The sequence below is a fragment of the Aspergillus clavatus genome, genomic scaffold, assembly GCF_000002715.2.
Source record: "Aspergillus clavatus NRRL 1 1099423829806 genomic scaffold, whole genome shotgun sequence".
Classification (NCBI taxonomy): domain Eukaryota; kingdom Fungi; phylum Ascomycota; class Eurotiomycetes; order Eurotiales; family Aspergillaceae; genus Aspergillus; species Aspergillus clavatus.
Genome location: NW_001517093.1, coordinates 669,384 through 695,146, shown reverse-complemented (window position 1 = coordinate 695,146; position 25,763 = coordinate 669,384). Strand labels below are relative to the sequence as shown.

The window sequence follows — 25,763 nt, the reverse complement described above, 5'->3', positions numbered from 1 at the left end:
TATTTCCTCAGGCGGCTGTGGCAGCCACCGCTTTAAACCGTTGCATTTTCCCGGACCACAACAGCTCGCAGCGTCTCTTTGACCAGACATCCAACCATTAGCACTGCAAGCATTCTTCTTTTGTTCCGATCTTAATTTTCCGGTTTTCCTTTTCTTCTCATCTGACAGATGTGATGATAATGAGCTCATTTCCATAGTTGTTGCAGTCGTTGCAAGCTAATTCCCTCCGGCATGCCGGCATCACAATCGCGACCAGTGTCGTTGACACGATATCGTCCTGCTCTGTACTTGCTCACCGGTGTTGCTGCAGCATACGCTATTGTATATATCCACAATAATGTCCTGTTTCCGTCAGCGCCCCAAACACCCCTGCGCCGTCGACGAGCCGTCCGCCGGAGACGAAACGACCCCGATGAAAGCGATGTCTTTGGCACCCCCTCATACCGAGCAATCGCTCACCTGGAACAACTAGAGCGTCAGAATGGAGTATACGGGACCTTCCGCATCGAGACGGAAGACGGGCGGCGCGTGGAGAGCGGCTTGCTTCCGTCGCTCCTGGCCACCCGTGACCAGTTGATGGAAGAGGTCGGCGTTCCGCAGGCCCACGCGGAGCGAATGCGCGAGATGATGGAGGAGACGTTTCTGGAGTCATTTCTTGCGCTCGATTTCCCGCCCACGCATACGGTCGAAGAGGGCAGTGCAGAGAGGAATTATCTCATGGAGCAGCTGCAGCGGCGGGGGATATCGCGGGTCGGGATTGAACGGGCTTTGGCTCGGTTTAATGAGGATATCAACTACGGTGAAGACTTGCGGCGGAGGCGTCAGAACGGGGAGCGGGTTACGCTGTCTACTTCTACGTTTCCCGAGGAATCGACACCCCCGCAGAATATGGATGGGGGTGAGACGGTGGTCGATGACCAAAGCGTTTTCTCGTGGCGGGAAGGGAACAATGAAACGTCTTCTGCGCAAGAGGGGCAGAATCTGCTCAATCTTCTCTATCATATTGCCGAGGATCAGGCGAGACGAGACGGCTATATTCATCGCGGAGTGACGTGCAATAGCTGCGGTGCTATGCCTATCCAAGGGATCCGGTACCGGTGTGCAAACTGCATTGATTACGATCTTTGTGAGACGTGTGAAGCGATGCAGGTGCATATCAAGACCCATTTGTTCTACAAGGTCCGCATTCCGGCTCCCTTCCTTGGGAATCCCCGGCAGTCACAACCGATATGGTATCCCGGGAAGCCGGCTATGCTGCCTAGGAGCTTGCCACGGTCATTCGCTAAGCGCTTGATGAAGGAGACCGGCTTTGAGAACACGGAATTGGATGCTCTCTGGGATCAGTTCCGGTGTCTAGCCAGCTATGAGTGGGCGGACGATCCGAACAAGTTGTACATGGCTATCGATCGCAAGACCTTTGATCGGTGCTTTGTGCCTAGCACCTCTGTCCGTCCTCCACCGCCATGTCTCATCTACGACCGTATGTTCTCATTCTACGATACAAACAATGATGGATTGATTGGGTTCGAGGAGTTCCTCAAGGGCCTTGCAAGCCTGAACAACAAGAGCAACGATGAAAGACTGCGGCGCGTTTTCCGTGGCTATGACATTGATGGAGATGGCTATGTGGAGCGCAAAGATTTCTTGCGGATCTTCCGCGCCTACTACGCTCTCAGCCGAGAGCTGACCAGAGACATGGTCGCTGGGATGGAAGACGACTTTCTTGAAGGAGGCGCGCGTGACGTTGTCCTTGGGAGCCAGCCTATCAGCTCAGCATTCCCTGGCAGTATTCCGGCAGGTGAACCATCCAGATCCGGCGAAGGAAAGCGGTTGAATGCAGAAGGAGATATGGTCATCGCTGATAACGAGGGCGTGCTGCGCCAAGATGGGGCCGACACAGGTGATCGACATGCCGTTGTCGCTGATGCGGCTGCCCGAAGCCACTTTCTCCGCGAAACTGGCACACCGATGTCCAGTGACCCGACCAGGCACCAAGGGCCGCGTGATATAGATTTCAATGGCACCGGTCATGGCGAGGATGAAGATGATGCGAGCTCCGACGAAGACGCGTCTAGCTCTTCGATTGTATCAAACTCTTGGCCTGCTGCAGAACATGTTCTCCCAGAAGATGTCGTCAATGCCCTTGGCGCTGCAGTTCCGTTTGAAGAGGTCACCGATCCCGTTGATAGAGCTCGTGTCAGTCAAGTAGCCTACTCGAGAATGGGGAGCGATTGGCGAAGACGTGAGCGAGAGGCACGCAGGCAAGGAATTGATGAGCGATGGAGGCGCAGGGCATTCTACACAGATGTAGAGGATGGTGCGACTACCCCCGAAGATTACGAGAGTGATCCGGATGTCGATGATTTGTCTGATGAGGACGGTGCTCTCGGTGGGCCTTCGGTGCTCGATTCTCACCCCCCATCTCCCCGCTCTCGATCGTCATCTAAGGTTCGATTCGAGGATGATCTTACCGAGGACTATGATGTACGGTCCAACCCTTCCACCTCATCCCGTAGTATCCCCGTGGGCGAGCGCTGGGGTGGTTTCGAGATCCCCGAGGTCGAGAGGGACGTGGGCAAAGAAATTCTATATCAGGTCACGCAGCAGGGGTTCAATGAGCTTCTCGATATCCTGTTCAAGCCGAAGGAGGACTTGCTCATGGAAGCGTATCGAACCCGCACCGAGCGCAAGATCTGGGCTCGCGAGATTGAGCTTGCAGAAATGATGGATCCCAAGAAGCAGTCTGCTCATGAGGGTGGACAGGAGTCGCGGTCATTGACAGATGAATCACTTCAAGAGCTACTGGACCGATCTGGATACTCTCTGAGAAGTTCACAGGCGGAATCAGTACAGCCTGGTCCTGTTTTGTCTCCGTCCCCTGTCTTGAGGAGTTTGGACGACGATGTGCGACCTGACCATCTTGCTGATCCGGAGGAAGACGCTGAATCAGTCGCCTCTGTTTCAGTGCAGGAAGAGTCTCTCGATCTCCAAGAGATAGATGAGCCATCGAGGCCCATGACGCCGGAGCTCCAAATCACGGGGGAAGCCAGCTCACCGGCCGAAACCCCAGACCACGATCCCACACTGCCGCAGCATCGCCCAAATGAAGAAACTCCCCTTGAAGTACGCGGTCTCTCGTCTTCTGAACTGGACGAATCTCTCTTCGTCCCCATGTCTGTTCACTCGCAATCTGACTTCCAACAGCAGCAGCAAACCCTCCCAGCCGGACTCCGCCTCCAGCCCAACGGCCATACCTCATTCCCCGCCCCCTCCTCAGTCGCAGCCTCCTCCCCAGACGCGGAAGCCACCGCGCCCAAAATGCCCCCGTCTCCCATCCAGCCTCTCCCACAGGCTGCGTCTTCCTCCGCCGCATCCCTCCCGCGACGCCACGGCCCCACCCTCCCGCCGTCCACGCTGACGCTCTCGCGCTGGGCGTATCTGAACCAGATCGAGCGGGAAGCGAAAGAGCGCGGCGGGAACGGAGCTAAGCTCAGCTTCGAAGAGTTCTCGCGCCGGATGGCTGCGGATCGTGGCCGGCGATTGGCGTTTATTGCTAGCTGGATTGAAATGGCTAGTTTTTGATGCGCTTTGCATTGGTGCTCGGCTTGTATCTATGTATAATAGGGATGGGAACTGCTGGTAACTCTGGAAGACTTATGAGACATTTATCGGGTGTTGGATAGGGGACTAGATCGGTAACGGCGGGTATAGGTGTTCTTAATCTAGTTGCAAATAGATCTAGCAGAAGTTGTTCTGTGATACCCTTGGAGATGCACTACCATCGCACGTATCCAATAAAGTTGATTGAATGATTACATTAGAGAACGCCTAATCCCAGTACTTGATGACACCCTCCAACCCACCGGTAACCACCTTGCTCGTCTCCTGCGGATGCCAGTCGAGACACGTGGTGGCGCCGCCCTCCTTGCCGCCGGCCATGATCTTGTGGTACATCTTGCCGGTCTTCCAGTCCCAGAAGCAGACATAGCCGCCGCTGTCGCCGGAGGCGATGAACTGGCCGTCGGGCGAGATCTTGAGGTCGACGGCGTAGCCGGCGTTGTTGTGGCCGCGGAAGCTCTTCTTGCGGTTCTGGCGGAACTTGTCGGTGGCGCCGTAGACGACGATCTGGTTGTCGCCGGACTGGAAGGCGACGTATTTGCCGTTGGGGTGGGGCGCGGCGCGGGTGAGGGCGAACATGTACGGCTCGGCGATGAACTTGATGGGCACGGGGATGCCGTACTCCCAGGCGCGCAGCGACTTGTCGTCGGAGGTGGAGATGAAGCGGCGGTTGTCGTCGACGAAGGTGATGGTGTTGATGGCGGCGAGGTGGTGGTCGTATTCCTGGACCAGCTCGCCGGAGCGCGTGTCGAACTGCACGATCTTCTTGTCCGACATGCCGGCCAGGAACTCGTGCGAGTGGTCCGCGCCTGGGTTGAAGCGGATCACGTGCGGCGTCTTGCCCGTCGAGAAGCGCCCGATGCACTTGCCGTACTCGGTGTCCCAGAGCTTCATCTGGCGGTCGAAGGAGGCCGTGAGGAAGGTCTTGCCCGACGGGTGGAAGTCCGTGTCCGTGATGGCTTTCGAGTGGCCCGAGAAGGTGCGCAGCAGCTCGCGCGAGTGATACACGTCCCAGATCTTGGCCTTGCCGTCCGCCGCCGAGCTGAGCAGCAGATGGCCCGACTGCGGGAAGAAGCGCAGCGACGTGATCGGCTTCGTGTGCGACTTCCACGTGTGGATGAGCTTCTTCGGCACGTAGTTCTTGACGCTGCCGATCTCCTTGTGCAGGTCCACGTCCAGATCCTGCGGCACATGCATGTACGTCCGGCCCAGGTAGTCGAACTGCTCGGACCCGTGGAACTCGGTCGTTTCCACCTTCGACGCGTCGTCCTGGTAGTCCGTCGCCGCCTTGCTCATCGCCGGCATGTGCGCAGGCGCAATCTCCTCCTCCTCTTCCTCCACGTATTCCTCATCGGTGCCCAGCTCCTGATCCGCCAGCGCCGCCTCCTCCTCATAGACATGGCCGTCATCCCGGTACTTGGCCCAGGGGCCCAGATACGCCCCGTCACCCTCCACGATGCTGGGATCGCCCTTCTTCTGCCGCTTGGCGCGCAGGGCCGCCGACACCTCCTTGGACGGCTTCATCTGGATCACATCCCGGCCGCCGTGCTGCGCCGCACTCCCCAGATCGCCCACGAACTGGCCCGGGGCCGAGGGATTGCGCGTGTACCCCAGGCTCTGGAACGTGCGGTGCTGCGCGGCGAACGTCGCTTCACTGATGGCGGCCTCTTCGGCGTATCCGGTGGGGACGTTCTTTCGTTTCAGGCCGGCGGCCGATCCGGTCGATTTGAACGGGTTCACGGGTCCTTGGGATGGCCGCGAAAGATCGTCGTATGTTGCGTTGTAGGTGAGGGCGTTGGACGAGGTATTAGCCAGCATCATCTGCATGTGGATTGGGTCCTGTAAGGTTGTTAGATATCATCGCCGACCGGAGAGGGCAAGCGAGCGCATAGGCATGGAATGGGAGCAGGCTAAGGCTTTCAGGGGACCAAACCTCTGTGTTCACTTCGGGCGCCGCGACAATCTTGGTCGCTGGTGTCGTCGCGGTCTGAACCTGCGGCGCTGTGGCGTCATCGTCGCTGGAATCGTATCCGGCCCCTAATAATGAGGCCATGTTGACTATGATATCTCGTTCGCGGTATGTAGAACGTAGACTATCCGTCTCAAATAGCCGGTTTTCGAATTAGCGGATGGTAGGTGGGTGTTGATGGGCGAGAAAGTTGCTTCTGGGTCAAGTCGGCGAATCTGGAATTTTACGGGCGGCGGGACAACCATCAACGAAAGACTGAGATAATGGCGATGCTGGCCAACACCACACCCAGAGCAGAGATATTCTCGGTATGGAAGCTGCAGTACTTGTTTGAAATATCCATTAATAGCTAGAGGTTCATTTCTTCAGGATCACGTATATGCTTAATCTAGGTATCGTACGCTCTTCATTGTGAAACCGCTCGAGAGGTATATACAGCATTACAAAAAGAACATCAACAACATGAAGAAGAAGAAAAAAAGACAAGGGAAATATCACAAACAAACAATTACAGTAGCATGGCATCTTGGCCGACTCTCATGCATCCATTTCTTTCGAAATCGTCTCGCAAGCCAAGCAGCCAAGACCCAGAACTCATCTATTACCACCGCACCTCGTACAATTCATTGACATGGACCCAACATTGCATCGTATCCTTGCCTGCATTCATATCGGCACACGCCAAGTCGTCCAAAGACCGCCCGTCAGAGTTTCATCACTGACCGTGGATCTTCTCTTCACCCAAGGCATAAAGCGCCGACACTCGACAGGCAAGGTATTGAGGTTTCAAAGAATCTGTCCGCTCCCGGAGCCAAACGCCGCCGGCTCCTCAAGCGGAGCGGCCATAGCGCATCGCATGCTCAGCCTTATCGCGAAGTCAGTTGGAGTCGTCGCGGATCAGAGCAACGATCATGCTGTAGAGGTAGAAGAAGAACATCAAGAGGTGGAAGCCCAGCTTGATGAAGGATTCCTGCGAGACATAAGGTCAGTATACGGTGCCACAGGACGCTCCAAGGATGTCCCTTCTCACCTTCTTGTGCACGTTCAGCTTGCGGAAGATCTCAGTCGCATCCAGCAGGTGCTGGTTCTCGAAGATCCTGTTCCAGCAAGAAGCGCGGTTAGCTTGCTATTTCCCAGTGTTGCTCACCCTGAGACAGGTCTCATATGCTAGTAAAACATACTTCTTGGCATTGAACGCCAACAGAGGCAGGTTCAAAATCAGCGCGAGCCAGTAGCCATTGATCAGGAACAGGGTCGTCAGGAAAGCGTGGACGGCGGCTTCAGGGATGATGTAGGCGTTGAGACGGTTGCAGAGGTCGATAGGGTTGATGTAGTCACTACGGGATGAGCACCTCAGATCAGCTTGTCTATCACTTATCGCAACACCTCGCGAAGGAACCTGAAGCTGAACAGCTGCTGTGGAAACACATACCACTCCAGATCACTGTACATGATCGTAAAGAAGACTTGCAGAAACAGGTTGACGGCGTTGATCAGCACCGCCAACAGGTAGAGCCATGCTTCACCGGACATTTTGAAGAGTGACTGAGGGGTGGTTGGGGAGGGAGGGAGGGAGAGAGAGAGAGGAAAAGAAGAAGAGAAAGAAGTGGAAATCGAGCTACTGCTCTATGCTCTGAGCAAGACTAAAAGTTCGAGAGGTCGGGACTCGGGAGGGGCTCGAGGTCGAGGATGAAGCTGGAGGATTCGGTCAGTTGGACTTTGGGGGTGGGATCGCAGTTGGATTCTTCCGTCTGGAGAAGCGAGCGGGCGGTGAGACGCCGAAAGAAGTCTAGAGCGGGTTGGGAGGCAATGATTAGGAGACCGAGCTAAGAACGATCAAGAGTCCGAGTGTCGTGAAGGTGAGAGAATGAGGATTCAGTGGGATTGTGAAGTGGAATGAACAGCGAGACAGCAAGGATGGAATGAAAAGTGGCTGGCGGTCGGTGCGTGGACAACGTTGATGATGATGATGATAATGATGATGATATAACCAGTCGGAGCACTGCCAGCATCTCGGCACGATCGACAGCACAACGAGAGCACTCTGCTTTCCTAAGACTACCTATCGCTATTGAATAGTTCAAATTGCTTATCACAAATTAAGATGGCTAGGTTCAAGAATGGCCATCTGCCATCGTAGTAAATGGTCTACAGATTGACTGATGGTCGGTCCATCTTTGAGCACATGTTTCTCTCTGCATCGAGCGTCTCCCGAAGAAGCAATGCGTATATACAGCCAACAGATCGTCTCCACGGGCATTCTTCAACAACAACACACAACATACAACAAGAACATATCATATATCCCATCTCACAAAGCGCAAGCAAATCATAAAAATAGGCGAGACAGAAAATTAGGCGTCACACGAAAATCAAATCATCGAGCCAAAGGTCCATCAATGAGACCTTGGTCTAGGATACAATAGAAGAATCATCGCTTCTCAACAAGCAAGAAATGCATTGCTGCATACGCAATCACAATGAAGGCTCCTGAAATAACAGCCAAGCCAATGACATCGGACCAGAAAGCCAGAGTGTCAAAGCCAAAGGCGCTGAGGATCGAGGCGCCCGGGACCTCAATGTCCAGGCCATACTTGTGGTCAATCAGCGTCAGATAAGTCACTTCGTTGACAATCAGCGCCTCGAAGCCGTAATGGAAGATCGACAACTAGAGAGCCAGTCAGAAAACTCGTCCGAGGCAATCAAGCAGAGTGTAGCAGAGCATGGAAACCTACCGTTTGCAGCCACAGCGCGGACTTGGGAATCGCATCATGGTTCAGTAACAACCCAGCGAACAATAAGCTGAAGAGCATCACCAGACTTCCAATTAAGTTGGCCACCCCGCCGTCCCGGAAGACAATACCAATGAAGAGGCAGATGTTGGCCGCAGCCAAGTTGAAGAGCACAAGCACCAGGATGAAGCGGAAGAATTCCCCCCACGCTGGAATCAGACCCGTCATGGGGTACACGATAATACCCATGATAATCGGAGGGAGCAATCGCAGAGGTACGACGTCGAACACGACCTTGGCCGCAAAGTAGGTGATGGGATGGTAATAGCCGTTGGCTCGCTCCCGCACGAACAGAAGCCGTTCCGTCGAGAAAACCGTGAGACTGGTCAGAGTACTGAATCCAAACAGAGCCAAGATAAAGAAGAAGAGACCCAGGCGGTTTTGGAAACCTTTGATGTCATCCGTCAAGCCGTAGAACAAGTATCCACAGAGCACGGCCAAGAGGATCGAGATGGCATAGTGAGTAAGCATCAGCATTGGGTTCCGGTAGAGATTACGCCAGGTCCGCTGCGACAAAATGACAAACTGGCGGAACAGGCTGACTCTCGGATAGCTCTTTGCGTGTCCCGTGGCAGCGCCTGACAGGATTTCTGCGTTGGTCGAGCCGTTCGCGGCGTGCGCACCCTGGACAGCGGCAACAATTTCATCGTGGACGGAGCGAGCGACATCTGAAGACGCATAGTTGGCCACCAACATGTCAAGATCGGTTGGGCCAGGCGCAGCTGGTGGAAGCTGGTCTGGATCGTCCAGAATCTGAGGGGGCACATTGCCTTGCTGCCGGGAAAGACGAAGCCACTGTTGAGTATTGGCTGACACCTCATCACCGTCTTCTTCGTCGGTCTTGGGTGTGGGAGGGGTCTCAAGGTCCTTCTTACGAGAGTATAACTGCTTATCCTGTCGCTGCTTCACAGAAATCCGCCGTTTGCCCTTCGGCCGTCGGTTTGATTCGATGGCATTGCTCGAACTATCTTCGAAGCTGGCATTTGAGGCACTGGCGACTGATTTGACAGCCCTCAGACTGCTCGAAGCGGTCTTGGGAGGATGCACATCCAACAAAGGTGACTGCTCCCCATCCTCATGCGAACGGGTGACGCTTGCATGCATGGTGAGATCGACAAGGTAATCGGCAATGTTGAAGCCTGGGGGGCACGAGTAGCCGGAATTATCGAAATACTGTTGGCATGTCGTGAATGGGCCGGAGTAGACGGTTTGACCTTGAGCCAGGAGGACAAGGCGATCGAAGAGTGCCACAATGTTAGACCGAGGTTGATGAATGGTAAAAATAACGGTGCGGTTGTAGGTTTTAGCCAAAGTGACGAGGCATTCGACAACGTTGAATGCATTGTAGGCGTCCTATCAAATGGTCAGAAGGGGAACATTTTCCGAATAGCAATGACAGAGTGCATGGGCTATACTTACCAATCCGCTCGTCGGCTCATCCAAGAACAGGATGCTGGGACTGGTGACAAGCTCGCAAGCAATTCCAACTCGGCGCTTCTCTCCCCCGGAAATGCCGCGGCCTCTGCCCTCCTCGGAGCCGATCAACTGGTCTTTGATATGATGGATTCCAAGCTGCTTTTCTACTTCAAACACGCGCTGCTCCTTGGCCGCTCGGCTCATGTCTCGAGGAAGTCTCAGCAATGCGCTGGTTAAAATAGTCTCGTGCACGGTCAGGGTTGGCAGCATGGTATCCTCTTGGTCAACAAAGCCGATCATGCCCTTGAAGTCGTTGTCACTCAGTTTCTCTCCGTTGACATAAAATTCGCCACGCACTGCACCCCGTTTGTTTTTGCGAGCCAAGATGTCAAGGAAGGTGGTCTTTCCAGCGCCGGACGCTCCCATGATGGCAGTAATCTCACCTGGGTGTGCAGCACCCTGGATATTTGTAAGAATCTCCTTCCCATTCAAGTAATAAGACACATTGTCCCAGTACAGAGCGGCGGGCTTGTAATCCGCGAGAAGCCTAGAGGCCTCATCGTCCGACTCGTCCGAAAGAGGGAGGTAGATCCGTCCACGGTAGGACCTGCGAGAAAGATACCACACGATCAGAATAACGGCAACCACAAAGAGAGCACAGCCAGCGATTACACCAGCGATGAGGGGGGTGTTGATTTGCTTGATTGGCCGCACGTATCCAGGGACATCCGTATGGTATAAACACTCGCCAGAATCACAGCTCAGGAAAATGCTGGGATCGCCAAAGACACTCTTGATTAGATCGTCCATCGCGGGCTCCTGGAACTTGCTGCCGTCTTCGGGGCTGCCACCTTCGGTAATGACAGTGCGAAAGGATGCCGGGCCTTTGATCTCCTGGGCGAGAAACTCGCCAATATCGATCGAACCCTCCTCCCCACATAGCATCCGACCAGGGATACATTTGCAGTTGATATTCTCACAGTTGTACGACGACTTGTTGCGGTTGTAATCGGTTTTCAAGTCCCACTCACAAGTATCCAATGCGCAGTAGAACGACTCCTTCTGGTCAACCCAGAATTGAAAGTTGCAAGTGTGATCCTCCGCTTCGCAGGAGAACGTGACCTGGGGTTTGCGACCTTGCAACTGATCCAAGATCTTGCGATTCGTCACATCACACATCTGGAAGTTCTCCTTCACCGTGACACCTTGTTTGTAACAGACACCTCCTTCCCCTTCGGGCATCATTGCGTTGCACGCATTGTCGGTCTCGCATACATTGCAGTTGATGCCACTCCAGCCGTCTTTGCAGTCGCAGGTCCCATCCGATCGCGGCGCTCGATTACCTCCGTCCGCGAGAGAACCACACACAGGCTCCGAGCAGTCATCTCCACCAAAACCGGGCGGACATATGCACTTTCCGGTAAAATTATTGCATGGAGCAAATTGTGCGCACTGAAAAGCATCGAGTTGGCAGTTGAAGCACGGAGGACAGCCAGGAGGCCGTTCATCGAAGGCCGAGAAGAGCGGAGGTAGTGCCTCGGATTGCGAGTAGTTGCCGCGAGCTGATGCAACGGATGCGCTCAGTGAAAGCACAGTCGCTAAGGACAGCTGTATTGTCGGTTTTAACCTCATTATGCAGATGTTTCTGCAAGTTACCGTGAGGAAGACAAAACAGGTGACGAACGTTTCTGTTCCTTGTGAGGGGGGGATATACGCCAGGCGGAGCTACCAAGACCCCAGCCGCCAAGTATGTTGTTTCAAACGGGATGATTCAACATTGAATGACGGAGATAGGAAGACAAATAGCAGGAGTAGAATTGATTGAACGAATAAGAAATAATATGGTCACAAAAGAGGTAGATGGCGATGGATCTGCAGTTGAGGAATGGAAGATGGAGGTAGAAGAAGGAAGTTCGTCGACTATCTCCATAATACGGAGTAGATAGATTGGAGCGGTTGGCCAAAGCGACCGAGTTAAGACTACCGGTTCGGAGCCTGGAGATGACGAAGGCGGTGCCTTGGCTAAAAGGCGGAGAAGACAAGCGCTAAGAGTAAGGGAGAGTAACTGGTCAGGATGGGCTGATGTAGGAGTTGATGATCTTGATTCGGGGATATTCTGAAGACAATGAGAGATCTTCAGTCCTCATCTTCCCCGGAGTATCATCGTCGTTTCCTTCAGTCCATCTACAGTCTACAGTCCCTCAATATCGCGATGTCTGACATTTTGTCTTCACGCGGAGACATGCCGATGCACGTGACCGGTTCCTGACCCAAGAGTCATCATCGCAATTCGCTGGGAACAAGGAAGTTTCATGGGTCAGGTCTGTTGATAATAATAATAATAATAATTATAATAGCCACGGTCTATAGCTCTCATCCTAGTCATCTCTTGCAGCCAACATCATGGTCCAGATCAAGCCGTTTGCCGTGGAGCAGGTAAGTCGCTTTTCCATAAGCTGACAGCATCTGCTTTCCCCGCATTCTTCGTCTTTCAGTGTTGCTGACTTCGCTTCAAGTGGATGGACGCATATGAGACCACGGCCAAATACAACATCGCAGAAACCTGCTGTGCATCTATCTCGATCGATGACCTCAAAGCATTATCCGGGGACCAGTCATGGAACCCAATAGACTTCTCGACCAAGCTCACCTACGGTTCGATTCGTGGCTCGGAGAAACTGCGCCAGACGCTGGCCGATCTCTACTCGGTCAAAACTCCCAGCACGTTGCCTGCAGATAATGTCTTGATCACTGCTGGTGCGATCCAGGCCAATTTTCTCTTGCTGTACACCCTGGTCGGCCCCGGAGATCATGTTATCTGCCATTATCCGACCTATCAGCAGCTCTACTCGGTGCCTGAGTCAGTCGGCGCCGAGGTGAGTCTCTGGAAGGCTAAACAGACTGATGGTTGGAAGTTGGATATTGATGAGCTGAAAGCGCTCATTCGACCGAACACGAAAATGATTATTCTAAAGTAGGCTTTATGGCCATGCGAGGACTGGAAGTTCATGGTGTCACTAACCCAAACCTTTCTCTCTTAGTAACCCCCAAAATCCCACAGGCGCCGTCATTCCTCAGACGACCCTGAAGGAGATCGTGGAAATCGCTCGTGAAGCGTCCATTATCATCCATGCCGACGAGGTATACCGACCAATCTTCCATTCCATCAGTCCGGTGGACCCCGAGTTCCCTCCATCCCTTTTGTCCCTTGGGTACGAACACACCGTCGTGACCGGCTCTATGTCCAAGGCATACAGCCTGGCAGGTCTACGGGTGGGTTGGATTGCATCCCGCAGTCCGTCGCTTATCGAGGCTTGCGCCGCTACTCGGGACTACACAACCATCTCGGTCGGTCAGTTGGACGACGCAATTGCGAGCTACGCTCTATCTCCAAACTCCATCCACAGCTTACTGCGACGGAACATTGATTTAGCCAAGAAAAACCTGGAAATGCTGGAAAAGTTCGTCGAGTCCTACCGGTGGGCATGCGACTGGGTGAAGCCACGTGCGGGGACTACAGCCTTTGTACGGTTCTCGAAAATGGGGAAGCCTGTGGACGACGTTGCACTTTGCAAATTGCTGCTTGAGCGGATTGGTGTGTTGGTTGTACCGGGTAGTCTCTGCTTTGGCGAAGGGGAGGATTTTATCGGCTACGTTCGGATCGGCTTTGTCTCTGAGACGGAGGTTCTGGAGAAGGCCCTGGAGGCGATGAAGGAATTTCTGGAAGATGATTACGACGAGGTACCTGTGATCAAGAAGAAGAAATGAGGGGCTCTCCAAGTACTTGACAGCTATATTGTCCTTTATGTACATGAGGGGGTGGGGGGTCTGTGATCCGACACTTAGAGATGCCTAAGAATATATTTAGCACGTGTGATGCACATGGTTTTCTCTACGGAGTGATACAAGACCATTCTGCCTTTCTGGACCTCATGAAAGCATCGATATGCTGAAGATATAAAAGGTTGAGATTGAAGCAGGTGGTTATTCAAACCCATATCACAGACCAGTACCCACCGATATCGATAGATGATGCAATGCGTTGAGCTTCGTTCATAAATTATTGCATAGTTATGTTGTGTCGGCTCCGAATCCGGATCCAGCCCAAACCGAGGCATCATAATCCCGTCGCCTCGGGCACTCCATAACAGCCGATCCTACTGCATATATATATATATATATATATCTACTGGCCTCTCTTTCTATCCTAGTCAATCTGTCACCGGTGTCTTCCTTTTCTGCTGGTCAGTATCTCGCGTCGAGCTTGATAGCTGAACTTCTACTCTTGGTATCGCGTCACATTGTTCTCCACACCAGCGAAGATGTCACCCATCCCCATCCCGCCCATTCCAGGTATGGTCCCAGCACCTGTGTCGTGCTCTTTGCCCTTCAACCACCTTTTCTGTAATCAGGAGAGAGATCAATGCCATCCATGTCCTTATTCAATGCGATGCTGATTCCATGGTTGCCTAGATGTCCCTCTCTCCCTTGCCGCACCCGCCGTCGCCACGACGTTGGCCTACCTGAACGCCAAATACTCGCTCTTTTATGACATGACACTGATCAAGGGTTTGCTGAAGATTGCCGTAAAGTCCAGTCTGGCACAGCGCCGCGATAACTTGAACCTGTTCTATGTTCTGGAGAACCATGCCCTCGCCTCAGCGACTCGGGACAAGCCATTCATCGTTTACAATGGCCGCACCTTCAGCTTCCACGAGACATACGAAATGGCACTACGTTACGGTACCTGGTTCAAGAGAGGACACGGCGTCAAGCCAAAGGAGATTGTCGCCATGGATTTCATGAACTCGTCTAATTTCATCTTCCTGATGATGGGTCTCTGGAGCATCGGCGCCGTTCCAGCCTTCATCAACTACAATTTGACAGGAAAACCTTTGACGCATTCGGTCCGCACGTCGACTGCTAGATTGCTGATCGTTGATGATGAAGTCCGCAGTTGCTTCGCGCCAGAGCAGCTGGAAACCTTCGCATCCACCGAGTTCCGTGAGGACAAGGGTGCTGTGGAGGTGGTATTTTTCACACCAGAGGTGGAGGCTCAAATCCTGCAGACTGAGCCGGTTCGCGAGGATGACAAGGCGCGTCATGGCTCCACCCTTCGCGATATGGCGCTGTTGATCTACACCAGTGGTACAACCGGGCTTCCCAAGCCCGCTATCGTGAGTTGGAAGAAATGCTGGGACGGCAGCGTGTTCGTGGGCAATTGGTTGGGCATTACGCCAGCGGATCGTTTCTTCACAGTAGGCTATATGTTTTATCGGGGTTCGCGCGGAATCATACTGATATCTAACAGTGCATGCCACTCTACCACTCCTCTGCTGCCGTCTTGGGCTTCATGTCTTGCTTGATGGCCGGAGCGACGCTGATTATCGGCCGTAAATTTTCTGCGAGGAACTTCTGGAAGGAGGCTCGCGAGAACAACGCGACAATTGTTCAGTACGTAGGTGAGACCCTGCGGTACTTGCTGGCCGTCCCCCCGCAGATCGATCCGGCTACCGGCGAAGATCTGGACAAGAAGCACAATGTGCGGGCTGTCTTCGGCAACGGCCTGCGCCCCGATATCTGGAACCGTGTCAAGGAGCGCTTCAACATCCCGACGATTGCCGAGTTCTACGCAGCCACCGAAGGCACGTCTGGCTCGTGGAATCTGTCGTCCAACGATTTCACTGCGGGAGCGATCGGTAGAAACGGCGCCCTCACCAAGCTGATATTGGGCAAGACGCTCGCCGTTGTTGAAGTGGATCACGAGTCCCAGCAACCGTGGCGTGACCCACAGACAGGGCTTTGCCGCAAGGTGCCCAATGGCGAGCCCGGCGAGCTCCTCTACGCCATCGACCCCAACGATCCCTCGGGCAAATTCCAGGGCTACTTTAAAAACTCCAGCGCCACCGAAAGCAAAATCATCCGGGATGTGCTGAGCAAGGGCGACGCCTTCTTCCGCACCGGCGACATGGTCCGCTGGGACGCCGAAGGTCGCTGGTACTTCTCCGACCGGCTCGGCGACACCTTCAGATGGAAGTCAGAGAATGTGTCCACCAACGAGGTGGCCGAGGTCCTGGGCACGCACCCGGACGTCCACGAGGCCAACGTCTACGGCGTCGCGCTGCCCAACCACGACGGTCGTGCCGGATGCGCCGCCGTCGTCTTCACGCACCAGACACAGGCCGCCAACCCGTCCGAACTGACCGAGCCGTCCCAGACCGTCCTGGACAGTCTCGCGGCGCACGTGCTGAAGAACCTACCCCGGTTCGCGGCGCCGCTGTTCCTGCGTATCACGCCCGCAATGCAGGCCACGGGCAACAACAAGCAGCAGAAACACATCCTGCGGACTGAGGGCGTGGACCCGTCGCTGGTCAGCACTGCAGACAAGCTGTACTGGTTGCAGGGCGACACGTACGTGCCATTTGACCAAAAGGACTGGAACCGGTTGCACGCCGGCCAAGTCAAGTTGTAATTGTAAACCCGTTGTTCTTTTTTTTTTTTTTTCATCTGATCCTCTACCGTTGTAGCGGCCAGATCTGTCGGCCTTGATACCCCCCCCTCTCTATACACCTCGTTATCCTCGCCTCCACCGTCAGTCTGTATTCTTAAAGTTGTGTTTTCCTGACGAGCGTTTTCTATATGATAATCCATTTCATTCCACATTCCACACTACCCCGTGTAACCACGAGACGATCACCTTCCTAGAAACCGTATCTCTACAATCCGCAGAGGCGGATATACCACAACAGCAAAGATGAACGCCAGCCACATCCCCAGGTCAGCTCCGTCCAGATACCGCGCCACAGGGCCCGTATAGAACGATTGATCCTAGCAGCGCGTCAGCGTCAGCGTGAACAACGAAACCAATTCCCCAGTGACAAGTATTAGGGATGCCGCCAAAAAAAAAAAAAAAAAGACAGAGATCGGGGGAGGGAGGGAGAACATACCATTCCCAGAATCGCGCCTAGACAACCCGCGGCCAGACTTGCGCCGGCAGCCCACCCACCAGGCAACCGGGCCGCATCGTCCCAAGCGTCCCAGTCATACGCGCGCTTGGCGCGGTACACGCGCAGCAGCAGCTCCTCGAGGACGATGGCGAACCAGGCGACGATCCAGTAGCTCATGAGGGGGAGGAAGTCCTCCATGATGTCTTGGAGGTAGTCGCGGGCGACGACGGCGGCGACGGTGTAGGCGAGGACCTCGAGGGAGGTGAGGAGGGGGCGGGGGAGGCGGGGGCCGAGCTTGCCGAGCATCTGCAGGTTGAGGCCGGCGGTGTAGGTGGCGGGGATGTTGTTTGAGACGGCGGTGAGGAGCAGCAGGGCGGCGCAGAGGGAGCCGAAGCCGCGGAGGCCGGCGAAGGAGAGGGCGAGCAGGCCGCCTTGGGAGGCGGCCATCCAGGCTGGGTTGGTGTAGAGGGCTGTGGCGAGGCCGATGCCGAGGGTTGTGGTGAGGACCATGGCGATGCTTATGCCGGCGGTGGCAGCGAGGAACATGCGGGTGGTGCGGGTGCTGGCGGGGAAGTAGACGAAGTAGTCTGCGCTGGAGGGGGTCCAGCTGATGGCGGAGGCGAAGCAGAGGGAGAAGAAAGAGAGGCGGTGCGCGGGGGTGTCGGCGGGGAGGTCTGGGGCGAGATGGGCTGCTGGGTTGAAGGAGGGACCGGCGCAGCCGAGCATGATACAGAGGACGGAGAGGGCGAGGATCCACGCGTAGCGCGAGTAGAGGTGGAAAAGGTTCATGCCGAAGGTGGCAATGCACCAGGTCAGGACGGCGACGACCACAATGCCGACGGGGACGGCGGTCCGGCCATTGGAGATGGTGAAGATGATCTGCCCGCCCAGGATGCAGTTGACCATGCCGTAGCCCAACATCGTCAGGATGTTGAGGAAACAGCAGATTTTGCTTGGGTAGTATCCGAGGAAGTATCGCGTCACCACCTGCAGCCATAGTGAGTCTTGATCAATGCGAGATTTCGACATGTATGGAGGAAATACCAGTGTGCGATGGCCACTGCGCGGTCCCCAGGTGCTCATGTAGGCCACCCCGATACTGCCGAGAACACACCCAAAGACGCCGATTACGGATGCGGTGGCCAGGTCCAAGCCATAGCGGGAAGGCCCATACAGTCCCACCAGGATGTTGTTGGCTGTGAGGGAGGAGTTCAGCCAGAGGAGGAAGATCCGCGTGTAATCATCTGGTCCAGCAGACTGACGCGAATCGACACCCACTCGCTCTATGCCTTGAGTCTCTACTCCCAGAATCCGACAGAGCTTTGCAGTCCATCGTTCGGGAGAGGGTGCAAGCTCGGTGACTTCCCGAATCTCGAGGATCTCGGTCTTGCTGTCAAGTTTGGACCGGTTACTGCCCGACTCGAGGTCTGCCATTTGAAAGATCGCTAGCAACAAAAAGAGTGAAATATGAATAGGAACGCCGAATTCATTGGATTGGTATATTGCAGGCCAGGGGAGAGCCCCAACTGCGTTCATTCAACCATTATATACACGAATGGCGAGGCCGCTTGGGAAATTGCATCATGGAGCTGCAACAGCCATGGCGCAGAGTCGCAGACGGCAAAATGCGACACTCCGATAATTTCATGGATGCCTAAAATGGAGTTTTCGGGACACCATCAGGGAGAGATGCTCTGATCCGAAGCTCCCAAGAAAGGGCAGGAATGGAGACCCAACTGGTCTAGGCTGGGAGTTCCAGTGACCCCTTGAATGGGATTACATAGATCGCATGTTGAGGATTGAGAATGACAGGATCAGACGTGACTGAATCGGGCAAGGGTCAGCCCACAGTGCAGAAGCAAGGGGAGCTCCGATCGACCAGACATGGCTCATTTCCTTGCTTCAATCGATAGTCTGTATTTCGGCTGCCACTCGGAGTATTCCGAGAGATAGCATGCAGGGGTGAGCCGTTTAATATTGAATGCATTCTTCAGCCTGAAGTTTCAGATCCTGCTCAGGTCTGGTCTGTATACAACAGAGAGGTGACACTCGTGATAGCATGAAGCTGCCCCGAGGAATGTCTTGATGATACTCAAGAATCTGTGTATCATTGACAGATATCAGAGGCTGAGTCCTGACCTGGCTCAAGACCATTGGCGATCGCGACACTTTTTTTTTTTGTTTTTTTTTTTGGCAGAGGGACAATGTCACAGATTGCATAAAGCGACATCACCACATCTAGACTCTAAGTCCATAGTGCCACGCATATCTGGAACAGCCACAGATAGGTTTTGTGATCCCTATCCCTTGGCTGGACCGCCAGGGAAACAAGGTAGAGACAATGATGGCAGCTCATGACCGGATAGATTGTGGTCCAGATCACAGTCAATCAAAGATCCGAAGGTTGGGCAGCATGGCCATTTATGTCTGCATCCTGTAGCTCATATCGATCAGGCTCATCATTCCACGTTACGCGTCACATCTCCCCATCCCAGTAAGGGATCATCCTGATTCCTAAGTATCTTAGTCTGATGCAATGAGCTACTTCATTGACAGGCCTGCATCTCGGTCATCAACCAGTTGATGCTTGTTGAGTCGCGTCTCGCTGGGTGTGAGAGGAGGTTGAAGACTGATGAGATGGGGAAAGTGAAGCCAACGATATGTCACTCGGAAGTTGGCCAATCTGGGGATTCCAAGCCCGGAACGGCACCCGAGCCTCGGCTTCTCCCCACATCGTTTGGGAGTCAAGACGGCTTTACGGCTTTATGCTCAGCGTTTTGATATACCTCCTTTTTTTTTGGAGATTGTGAGCTTCAGTATATCTAGATATCATCAGATCAGCCTGAGCCATGTCTGTCCGACCAGGTTTGACCCAGCGATGTTCTACATCCCGTCACTTCTCAGTCTTGCATCGCCGCCTCTGCTCCCAGTCAGATTCGGCTTCAACAATTGCCAGGTCGTTTTTATCAAGGTTCCAATCTCTCGGCCCGCAGACTCGCATTCAAATTTTAGACTCCAACCAGCTTCAGCTTCTGTCTCTAACACTCAATCGTCCATCGTTGTTTCCCAACTCCCCTTCGCTCTCCCATGCCTCGGCCTCATTGCAGCGGGGGACGCCTCTTCCCGCAGGCTACCATCTCGTGTATTTCACTCCCGCATTCTTGGAGACTGAATTAGGCGCTGATGGTACGGACGTCTCGTATAACCCCGAGGCACCGTTCACCCGCCGTATGTGGGCTGGCGGAGAAGTACAATGGCCCCGAGGGTCAGATGGAAAGCCTAATCCGCTGTGTGTCGGCCAAGAGGTTCAAGAGACCACACGAGTGCTAAGCGCAGAGCCAAAGGTCGTTCGCAAGACGGGAGAAGAGATGATTGTTGTTGGCGTGGAGAAGGAATTCCGTAACGACAAAGGTGTAGCTGTCTTGGACAGAAGGTAAGCGTCTTTGCAAGTGGACAAGCACCTTAAACAGCGGCACTACAAGTAGCTTGTCCTTTTCGAAAGTCTACTCTGACAGTATCAGAAACTGGGTCTTTCGAAAAGCCTTTCCACCTTCGTCAACATCAAAAGCAGCCGATCTTCTGGATCCGGCCCGACCAAGCGGACCAGCTACTTCAACAACCGCAGCAACAGGCAATACTCACACACGGACGCTAAAGCAAACGGCGGTCACTCTGTTCCGATTCTCTGCACTGACGTTTAACCCGCACAAGATTCATTATTCACTTCCCTGGTCTCGCGGAGTCGAGGGCCACAAGGACATCGTGGTCCATGGCCCATTGAACCTGATCAACATTCTGGATCTGTGGAGAGACACAAGGGTATCAGCTACACAGCATTCAGAGCTTGTACTCCCGCAGAGTATCTCCTATCGGGCCACAAGTCCGTTGTATGCGGAGGAAGAGTATCAGATTGTGCTCGAGGATGCAGACAATGTCAGTAAGGTGCAAATCCTCGGGCCGGATGGGGTGACCGTAGCCATGAAGGCCGAGGTCAGGTTTGAATCGGTTGCGTAGCGATCGTCTTGCGAACGATTTGGGATCGATTTGACGCAAAGAGTCGCACACACCACGAAAAAAAAAAAAAAAAGCATTGGGCTAGAGCCTCGTTCTCAAGTGCTCGGGGAGGTTTCAAGAGACCTGATTTATCAGTGATAACTTTAATCTTGAATCAAAGCGGTGCTGCTTGGTATAGAATGTAGTACTCCATCCTAAATGATATATATTCTAGCTTGCCTCCATCCAGAGTCGAAGAGATGCAATGATAATGTCCAAGATTTCTAAGAAAATCTCCGGAGAACGTGGATGTGGCAAACCTGATCTGTTTGATTGGTAGCACTTGGGTGTATCTACTGTAGAACTAGATACTGGACTCTGTCGTCAACGTATGTATGTCGTTGATGGTCGATTGTTGGATCTGGAGAATGACGCAATGGGCGATCGAAAGGTGGATATCTAGATGATGGATGTACTCTGTACTTATAGTCAGTCAATCGTCAATGGTTCTTGTCTTATTTCTCTTCTCCAGCCTGACGATCGAATCATCCTCACATCGTGGTGTTGTAGAGACTACACAGTACAGTCGATTTGGGATAGCTCAACAAAAGTATCCCAAATCCCATCTTGACTCAGGAATGTCAAGAGACTTTTGGCCAGGAATCTAGTCCAGACTTAGTGAGAAAACGATGAAACAGGTGGCTTTTCAAGTGTCGCCTCGGTTGATTGGTAAGACCGTAAGAGAGACATCGGGCCATATAAAAGTCAACATGGTGGATGCCACTATTCCCATCGTTCACCAATAATCTTTGATACCATATTCTTGCTATTGATTCTGATTGCTCTACGGATTCCAGATCGTACTTGGGGCACAGTAGCCAATTCACCCATAAATACTTTTTTTTTTGTGGCGCCTTGGAAGGCTGACAGTGACAGATCCTCTTCTCCTAGGGTAGGGTGGAGGATCCCAATCTTATGAACCGGCTACTATTAGTATTCTTTCTCCGGTCGTGGTCTGAGTGCCGAGTGATTTGAGTTTTTGACATTGAGCGCAGCAACGACATTCAAGACGCTGGAAATTGGAATGCGAGGCAAGAATGCTGTCATGGTCCAACAGTAGTGGTCCGTTCTCCTGGTCTGTTCTCTCTTCTCCCTGGTCCTGGTCCTGGTCAACCCACATTCGATTACGTCTATTCTACTCTATTCTATTCTTCTTCTTATTATTATTATGAAAACCTGATGTGATGGGACTGGGAGGATCGAATCCATGGCCAGTGATCGGTGGCGTTTTTCTGTACCTGACCAGCGTGAAAATGAAACATTCTTCCATCCAACTAACTAACTGTTCATTCGGCCAATGTTCTTTTTGTACTTGTTTCTATGGACTGAGGAATATTGAGGAATGCCTCAGGCTTTTCCTTATTTTTTTTTTTCTTCTCTCTCTCTCTCTCTCTGTATTCTCCCATATCCATCTCACCACTCTTTCTCTTCTTTCTATCCTCCTCCTCATCTCTCTCTCTCTCTCTCTTCCTCACTCCCAGTCGGTCTCTCCAATCGTCGAATATTCATCACACATTCGTTTCTCTCTTCCTTCGCTTGGTTCGACCCACGAGTACTCCACTGTCCCCGCACAATTCATTTGCCTTTGGCTCGTATCGGATCAAATAGATACTATCCAATCCTTCCTTGGAGACGCAATCGATTTGTCTAAGACCAAATCACATCGCTGGCCTTCAGATCGTCGAGACGATCCTCAAGTGCTAACTACTCACTTGCCTCCGCCCCACTCGATTCATTGGGGCTGCAGGTCAGCTTCTTCTGATCGCTCTTCGCTTGCGCTTGAGACTAGAAAAAAAAAAGTATAAAAATCAGGGGGATTGCGGTCGTTCGACCCTCTTCCCGTCCGTTCTTCCTCTGTTACTTCGATGTCGGGTCGACCTGGACTCACTGAGAAGCGTTTGTCGGCCCATCGCTTTCAACCGCTTCCAGATTACACAAACGATGCCATGATGGCCAGTCCACACGATGTCACGATTGATATCCCCCTAACCAATGTCACCAGTCGCAGTCCGACGGGTGCGCGCCGGAATAGTGCCCAGACGGCCACCTCTCCGGCGGCCTATCACCCGCCGGTCCAGGGTATCCAGACCAACACCAGCGAAAAGGCTGGCTTGGTCTCGGGCATGGGTCCTGGCCGTCGCAAGAGAACCGTCGACGATGCCACCGGCCGTTCACTCGACGACCCCGACGATGGAACTATCACGCGCATGGGGAGGATCTACCAAGCCATCCTCAACTTTTCCATTGTCACTCGCTACATGATCTATGTCACACCGCTCGCCGTGTTAATTGCGATTCCCATCATTGTGGGAGCCACAGCCGCGCAGGACGCGAGAATCGGCGGCGTCACTCTGCCCTGGTTCTTTGCCTGGATCGAAGTGGTCTGGCTGAGTCTGTGGATCTGCAAGATCATCGCTCATTTTCTTCCCTATCTGTTCCAGTTCCTGTGCGGCATCGTCAGCCCTGGAACTCGCAAGTATGCTCTCATTTTGCGCGCGCTGGAACTGCCGATTGCAACCGTCTTTTGGACACTGGTCTCCCTCGTCACTTTTCTCCCGGTGATGACGTACAACCCCGAAAAGAAACGATCCGGTGACACAGATGTCGAGTCCTGGGAGAAATCCGTCAAGAACATTCTGTTTGCTCTTTTTGTCTGTAGTTTGATTCTGCTGGCGGAGAAATTCCTGGTCCAGCTCATCTCCATCAGCTACCACCGAAAGCAATTTGACCAGAGGATCAAGGAGTCCAAGCGCAGTATCGAACTCGTCGGTCAACTCTACGATGCTTCCCGCAACATGTTTCCCATGTACTGCAAGGAGTTCCGCGAGGATGATCTGATGATTTCTGACTCGCTTTTGGGTGCCGCTACCAAGGGACCCGTTCTCGCCCGGTCCAGCTCTTCCGTGCCCCTCAAACTCATCCGCAATGTCGGTCACAACGTGGGCAGGTTCGGCGACAGGGTCACGGCGGCGTTCGGGGATGTGGCCCACGAAATTACCGGGAAGGAGGTCTTTAACCCGACCTCCGTTCGTGGTATCGTTACCCAGGCACTAGAACGTCGCAAGGCCGCCGAAGCGTTAGCACGAAGAATCTGGATGTCGTTCGTCGTTGAGGGCCGAGATGCTCTCTATCTCGATGATATCATGGAAGTGCTCGGGACCGGCAAGGAGGCCATCGCCGAAGAATGTTTCCACATGCTGGACCGTGATGGCAACGGAGATATCAGTTTGGAGGAGATGGTGCTCGTCGTGGGAGAGATTGGAGGCAACCGAAAGGCCTTGAACAACAGCATGTACGATGTCGACCAGGCCATCCACGTCCTCGACAATCTTCTGCTCACCGTGGCTGGTGTCATCGCCATCCTCGTCTTTGTTTCCTTTGTCACCAGCGGCTTCGGCACCGTTATCGCGGCCGGTGCTACCTCTCTCTTGTCTCTGAGTTTCGTCTTCGCAACCACCGCGCAGGAGGTGTTGGGTTCGTGCATCTTCTTGTTCGTCAAGCACCCATTCGACATTGGTGATCGAGTTGAGATCACCGACAAGTCGTACATTGTCGAGCGCATCTCGCTCCTGTACACGGTCTTCCGTTCCGTGGCGGACCAGCGCACCACGCAGGTCCCCAACGTTGTGCTCAATACGCTGTGGGTGGACAACTTCACCCGCTCTAATGCGATGCACGAACAGCTCAAGATTCCCGTCAGCTTCGATACGACCTTTGCTGATATCCAGATGCTCCGCGAAGAGATGGAAGCATTCGTTCGCGACAAGGACAATTACCGTGACTTCCAGCCAGATATTGAGATTGACGTCGTGGGTGTGGGTGACATGGACAAACTCGAACTGACCGTCAGTATCCGCCACAAGTCCAATTGGTCTTATGAGGCGATCCGCGCCGCCCGCCGGTCCAAGTTCATGTGCGCCTTGGTCACCGCCGTTCGCAAGATCCCGATTCGCGCTCCGGGTGCCGCCGCCGAAGAACCGGCCGACGATAGTGATGACAAGGACGACAAGCCGGACACCGAGAAATTGGATCCCAGCAGCAACATCACACGGACCGCCTCCGGTCAAAGGCGCATGGCAGCGGCCGCCGGCATGGGGATGGACGGCACGGGCCCGGACCTGGCCCGATCCACTGGCTTCGACGTCGGTCAATCTCCTGGCTCCGTACAGCGTCGCAGCGGCTCCTCTCCCACCGCTGCCGGCTCGCACACGGACTCCAGCTATCCCGAGCGCTCCAATAACCGAACCCCGGGCAACGATGGCGACCACTACCAAACACCAGCCGCGTCTCCCGGGCTTGAACACCACAACCTCAGTGTCAACTATGGCAACCTGAACCGTGAAGCCTCCACTGGCCGCCGCAAGGCAGGCACTACCCCTAGCGAACCATCCCCGGCCACCACCGGTGGGGTCCCTATCATTGCTGAACCGGTGCCCCCTCTTCCTCGACAGCACCAGCAGCAGCAGCAGCAACCGCCATCCGTCCAATCGGTCGGTCAGCCCGATTACAACCCGTACTCCAGCCCAGCGCACTACGGAAACAGCTTCTATGGTTCGCAGAGCCAAGATACCGCCTATGACCCAGAACAGCCGCTGGAGCTCCCATCAGCGAGAGAACAGTCAGAGTCGGATCCGTACCGACGGTACCCAGGTCCATCGGGGGCGCAGCAGCGCTCCCCAGACGACCACTCTCGGAGCGGATACCCGCCGCCTCGACCGTACGGGGGTCAGTAGACAGACAAGCGAAGGGAAAACAGGAACGGGAAGGGCGTTTTGGAGGATTTTTGTCTTCTGACAGGCACCATGTAATGGTCTCATTTTGGCGAACGATTTTAATGCATATATAGGCGGCGGGTTTGTACTGTACGAAATGCCAATAGTTGGATCGATCTACTCCCTATAAGAAAACCCGGGTACTTGAGTCAATAATTAATTCTCTTCCATATCGTACACAAGGGATCGTCATCAA

At 53.8% G+C, this 25,763-nt stretch overlaps 9 protein-coding genes across 9 annotated transcripts, besides 4 other annotated features; 5 read left to right on the top strand and 4 right to left on the bottom strand.

The window, feature by feature from the left end:
- Positions 1-231: 231 nt before the first annotated feature.
- On the top strand, positions 232-3,582 carry ACLA_081450 (EF hand domain protein; the record flags this gene model as incomplete). Its single annotated transcript, XM_001267882.1, has 1 exon — positions 232-3,582. One exon carries the CDS (start codon positions 232-234, stop codon positions 3,580-3,582), a length of 3,351 nt encoding a protein of 1,116 aa, XP_001267883.1.
- A 246-nt stretch (positions 3,583-3,828) lies between these two features.
- Positions 3,829-5,671, bottom strand: ACLA_081440 (WD40 repeat domain-containing protein; the record flags this gene model as incomplete). The annotated part of the gene is made up of 2 exons (XM_001267881.1): positions 3,829-5,457; positions 5,552-5,671. The coding sequence occupies 2 exons, from the start codon at positions 5,669-5,671 to the stop codon at positions 3,829-3,831; spliced, it is 1,749 nt and encodes a 582-aa protein (XP_001267882.1).
- Positions 5,672-6,464: 793 nt separating this feature from the next.
- Positions 6,465-7,120, bottom strand: ACLA_081430 (cornichon family protein; the record flags this gene model as incomplete). The annotated part of the gene is made up of 4 exons (XM_001267880.1): positions 6,465-6,557; positions 6,618-6,684; positions 6,769-6,924; positions 7,020-7,120. The coding sequence occupies 4 exons, from the start codon at positions 7,118-7,120 to the stop codon at positions 6,465-6,467; spliced, it is 417 nt and encodes a 138-aa protein (XP_001267881.1).
- A 425-nt stretch (positions 7,121-7,545) lies between these two features.
- Positions 7,546-7,573: a microsatellite.
- Positions 7,574-8,018: 445 nt separating this feature from the next.
- Positions 8,019-11,427, bottom strand: ACLA_081420 (putative ATP-dependent permease ADP1; the record flags this gene model as incomplete). The annotated part of the gene is made up of 3 exons (XM_001267879.1): positions 8,019-8,255; positions 8,323-9,732; positions 9,799-11,427. 3 exons carry the CDS (start codon positions 11,425-11,427, stop codon positions 8,019-8,021), a joined length of 3,276 nt encoding a protein of 1,091 aa, XP_001267880.1.
- Positions 11,428-12,124: 697 nt separating this feature from the next.
- Positions 12,125-12,151: a microsatellite.
- Positions 12,152-12,198: 47 nt separating this feature from the next.
- On the top strand, positions 12,199-13,563 carry ACLA_081410 (putative aminotransferase; the record flags this gene model as incomplete). Its single annotated transcript, XM_001267878.1, has 3 exons — positions 12,199-12,231; positions 12,312-12,769; positions 12,837-13,563. 3 exons carry the CDS (start codon positions 12,199-12,201, stop codon positions 13,561-13,563), a joined length of 1,218 nt encoding a protein of 405 aa, XP_001267879.1.
- Positions 13,564-13,959: 396 nt separating this feature from the next.
- Positions 13,960-13,981: a microsatellite.
- A 136-nt stretch (positions 13,982-14,117) lies between these two features.
- ACLA_081400 (putative long-chain fatty acid transporter) lies at positions 14,118-16,267 on the top strand (the record flags this gene model as incomplete). Its single annotated transcript, XM_001267877.1, has 3 exons — positions 14,118-14,148; positions 14,269-15,053; positions 15,107-16,267. 3 exons carry the CDS (start codon positions 14,118-14,120, stop codon positions 16,265-16,267), a joined length of 1,977 nt encoding a protein of 658 aa, XP_001267878.1.
- Positions 16,268-16,488: 221 nt separating this feature from the next.
- ACLA_081390 (putative purine-cytosine permease) lies at positions 16,489-18,176 on the bottom strand (the record flags this gene model as incomplete). Its single annotated transcript, XM_001267876.1, has 3 exons — positions 16,489-16,623; positions 16,743-17,729; positions 17,787-18,176. 3 exons carry the CDS (start codon positions 18,174-18,176, stop codon positions 16,489-16,491), a joined length of 1,512 nt encoding a protein of 503 aa, XP_001267877.1.
- Positions 18,177-19,591: 1,415 nt separating this feature from the next.
- ACLA_081380 (hydroxyacyl-thioester dehydratase HTD2) lies at positions 19,592-20,756 on the top strand (the record flags this gene model as incomplete). The annotated part of the gene is made up of 2 exons (XM_001267875.1): positions 19,592-20,175; positions 20,264-20,756. The coding sequence occupies 2 exons, from the start codon at positions 19,592-19,594 to the stop codon at positions 20,754-20,756; spliced, it is 1,077 nt and encodes a 358-aa protein (XP_001267876.1).
- A 1,168-nt stretch (positions 20,757-21,924) lies between these two features.
- Positions 21,925-21,947: a microsatellite.
- Positions 21,948-22,660: 713 nt separating this feature from the next.
- On the top strand, positions 22,661-25,528 carry ACLA_081370 (serine/threonine protein kinase; the record flags this gene model as incomplete). Its single annotated transcript, XM_001267874.1, has 1 exon — positions 22,661-25,528. The coding sequence occupies one exon, from the start codon at positions 22,661-22,663 to the stop codon at positions 25,526-25,528; it is 2,868 nt and encodes a 955-aa protein (XP_001267875.1).
- Between the last annotated feature and the right edge of the window lie 235 nt (positions 25,529-25,763).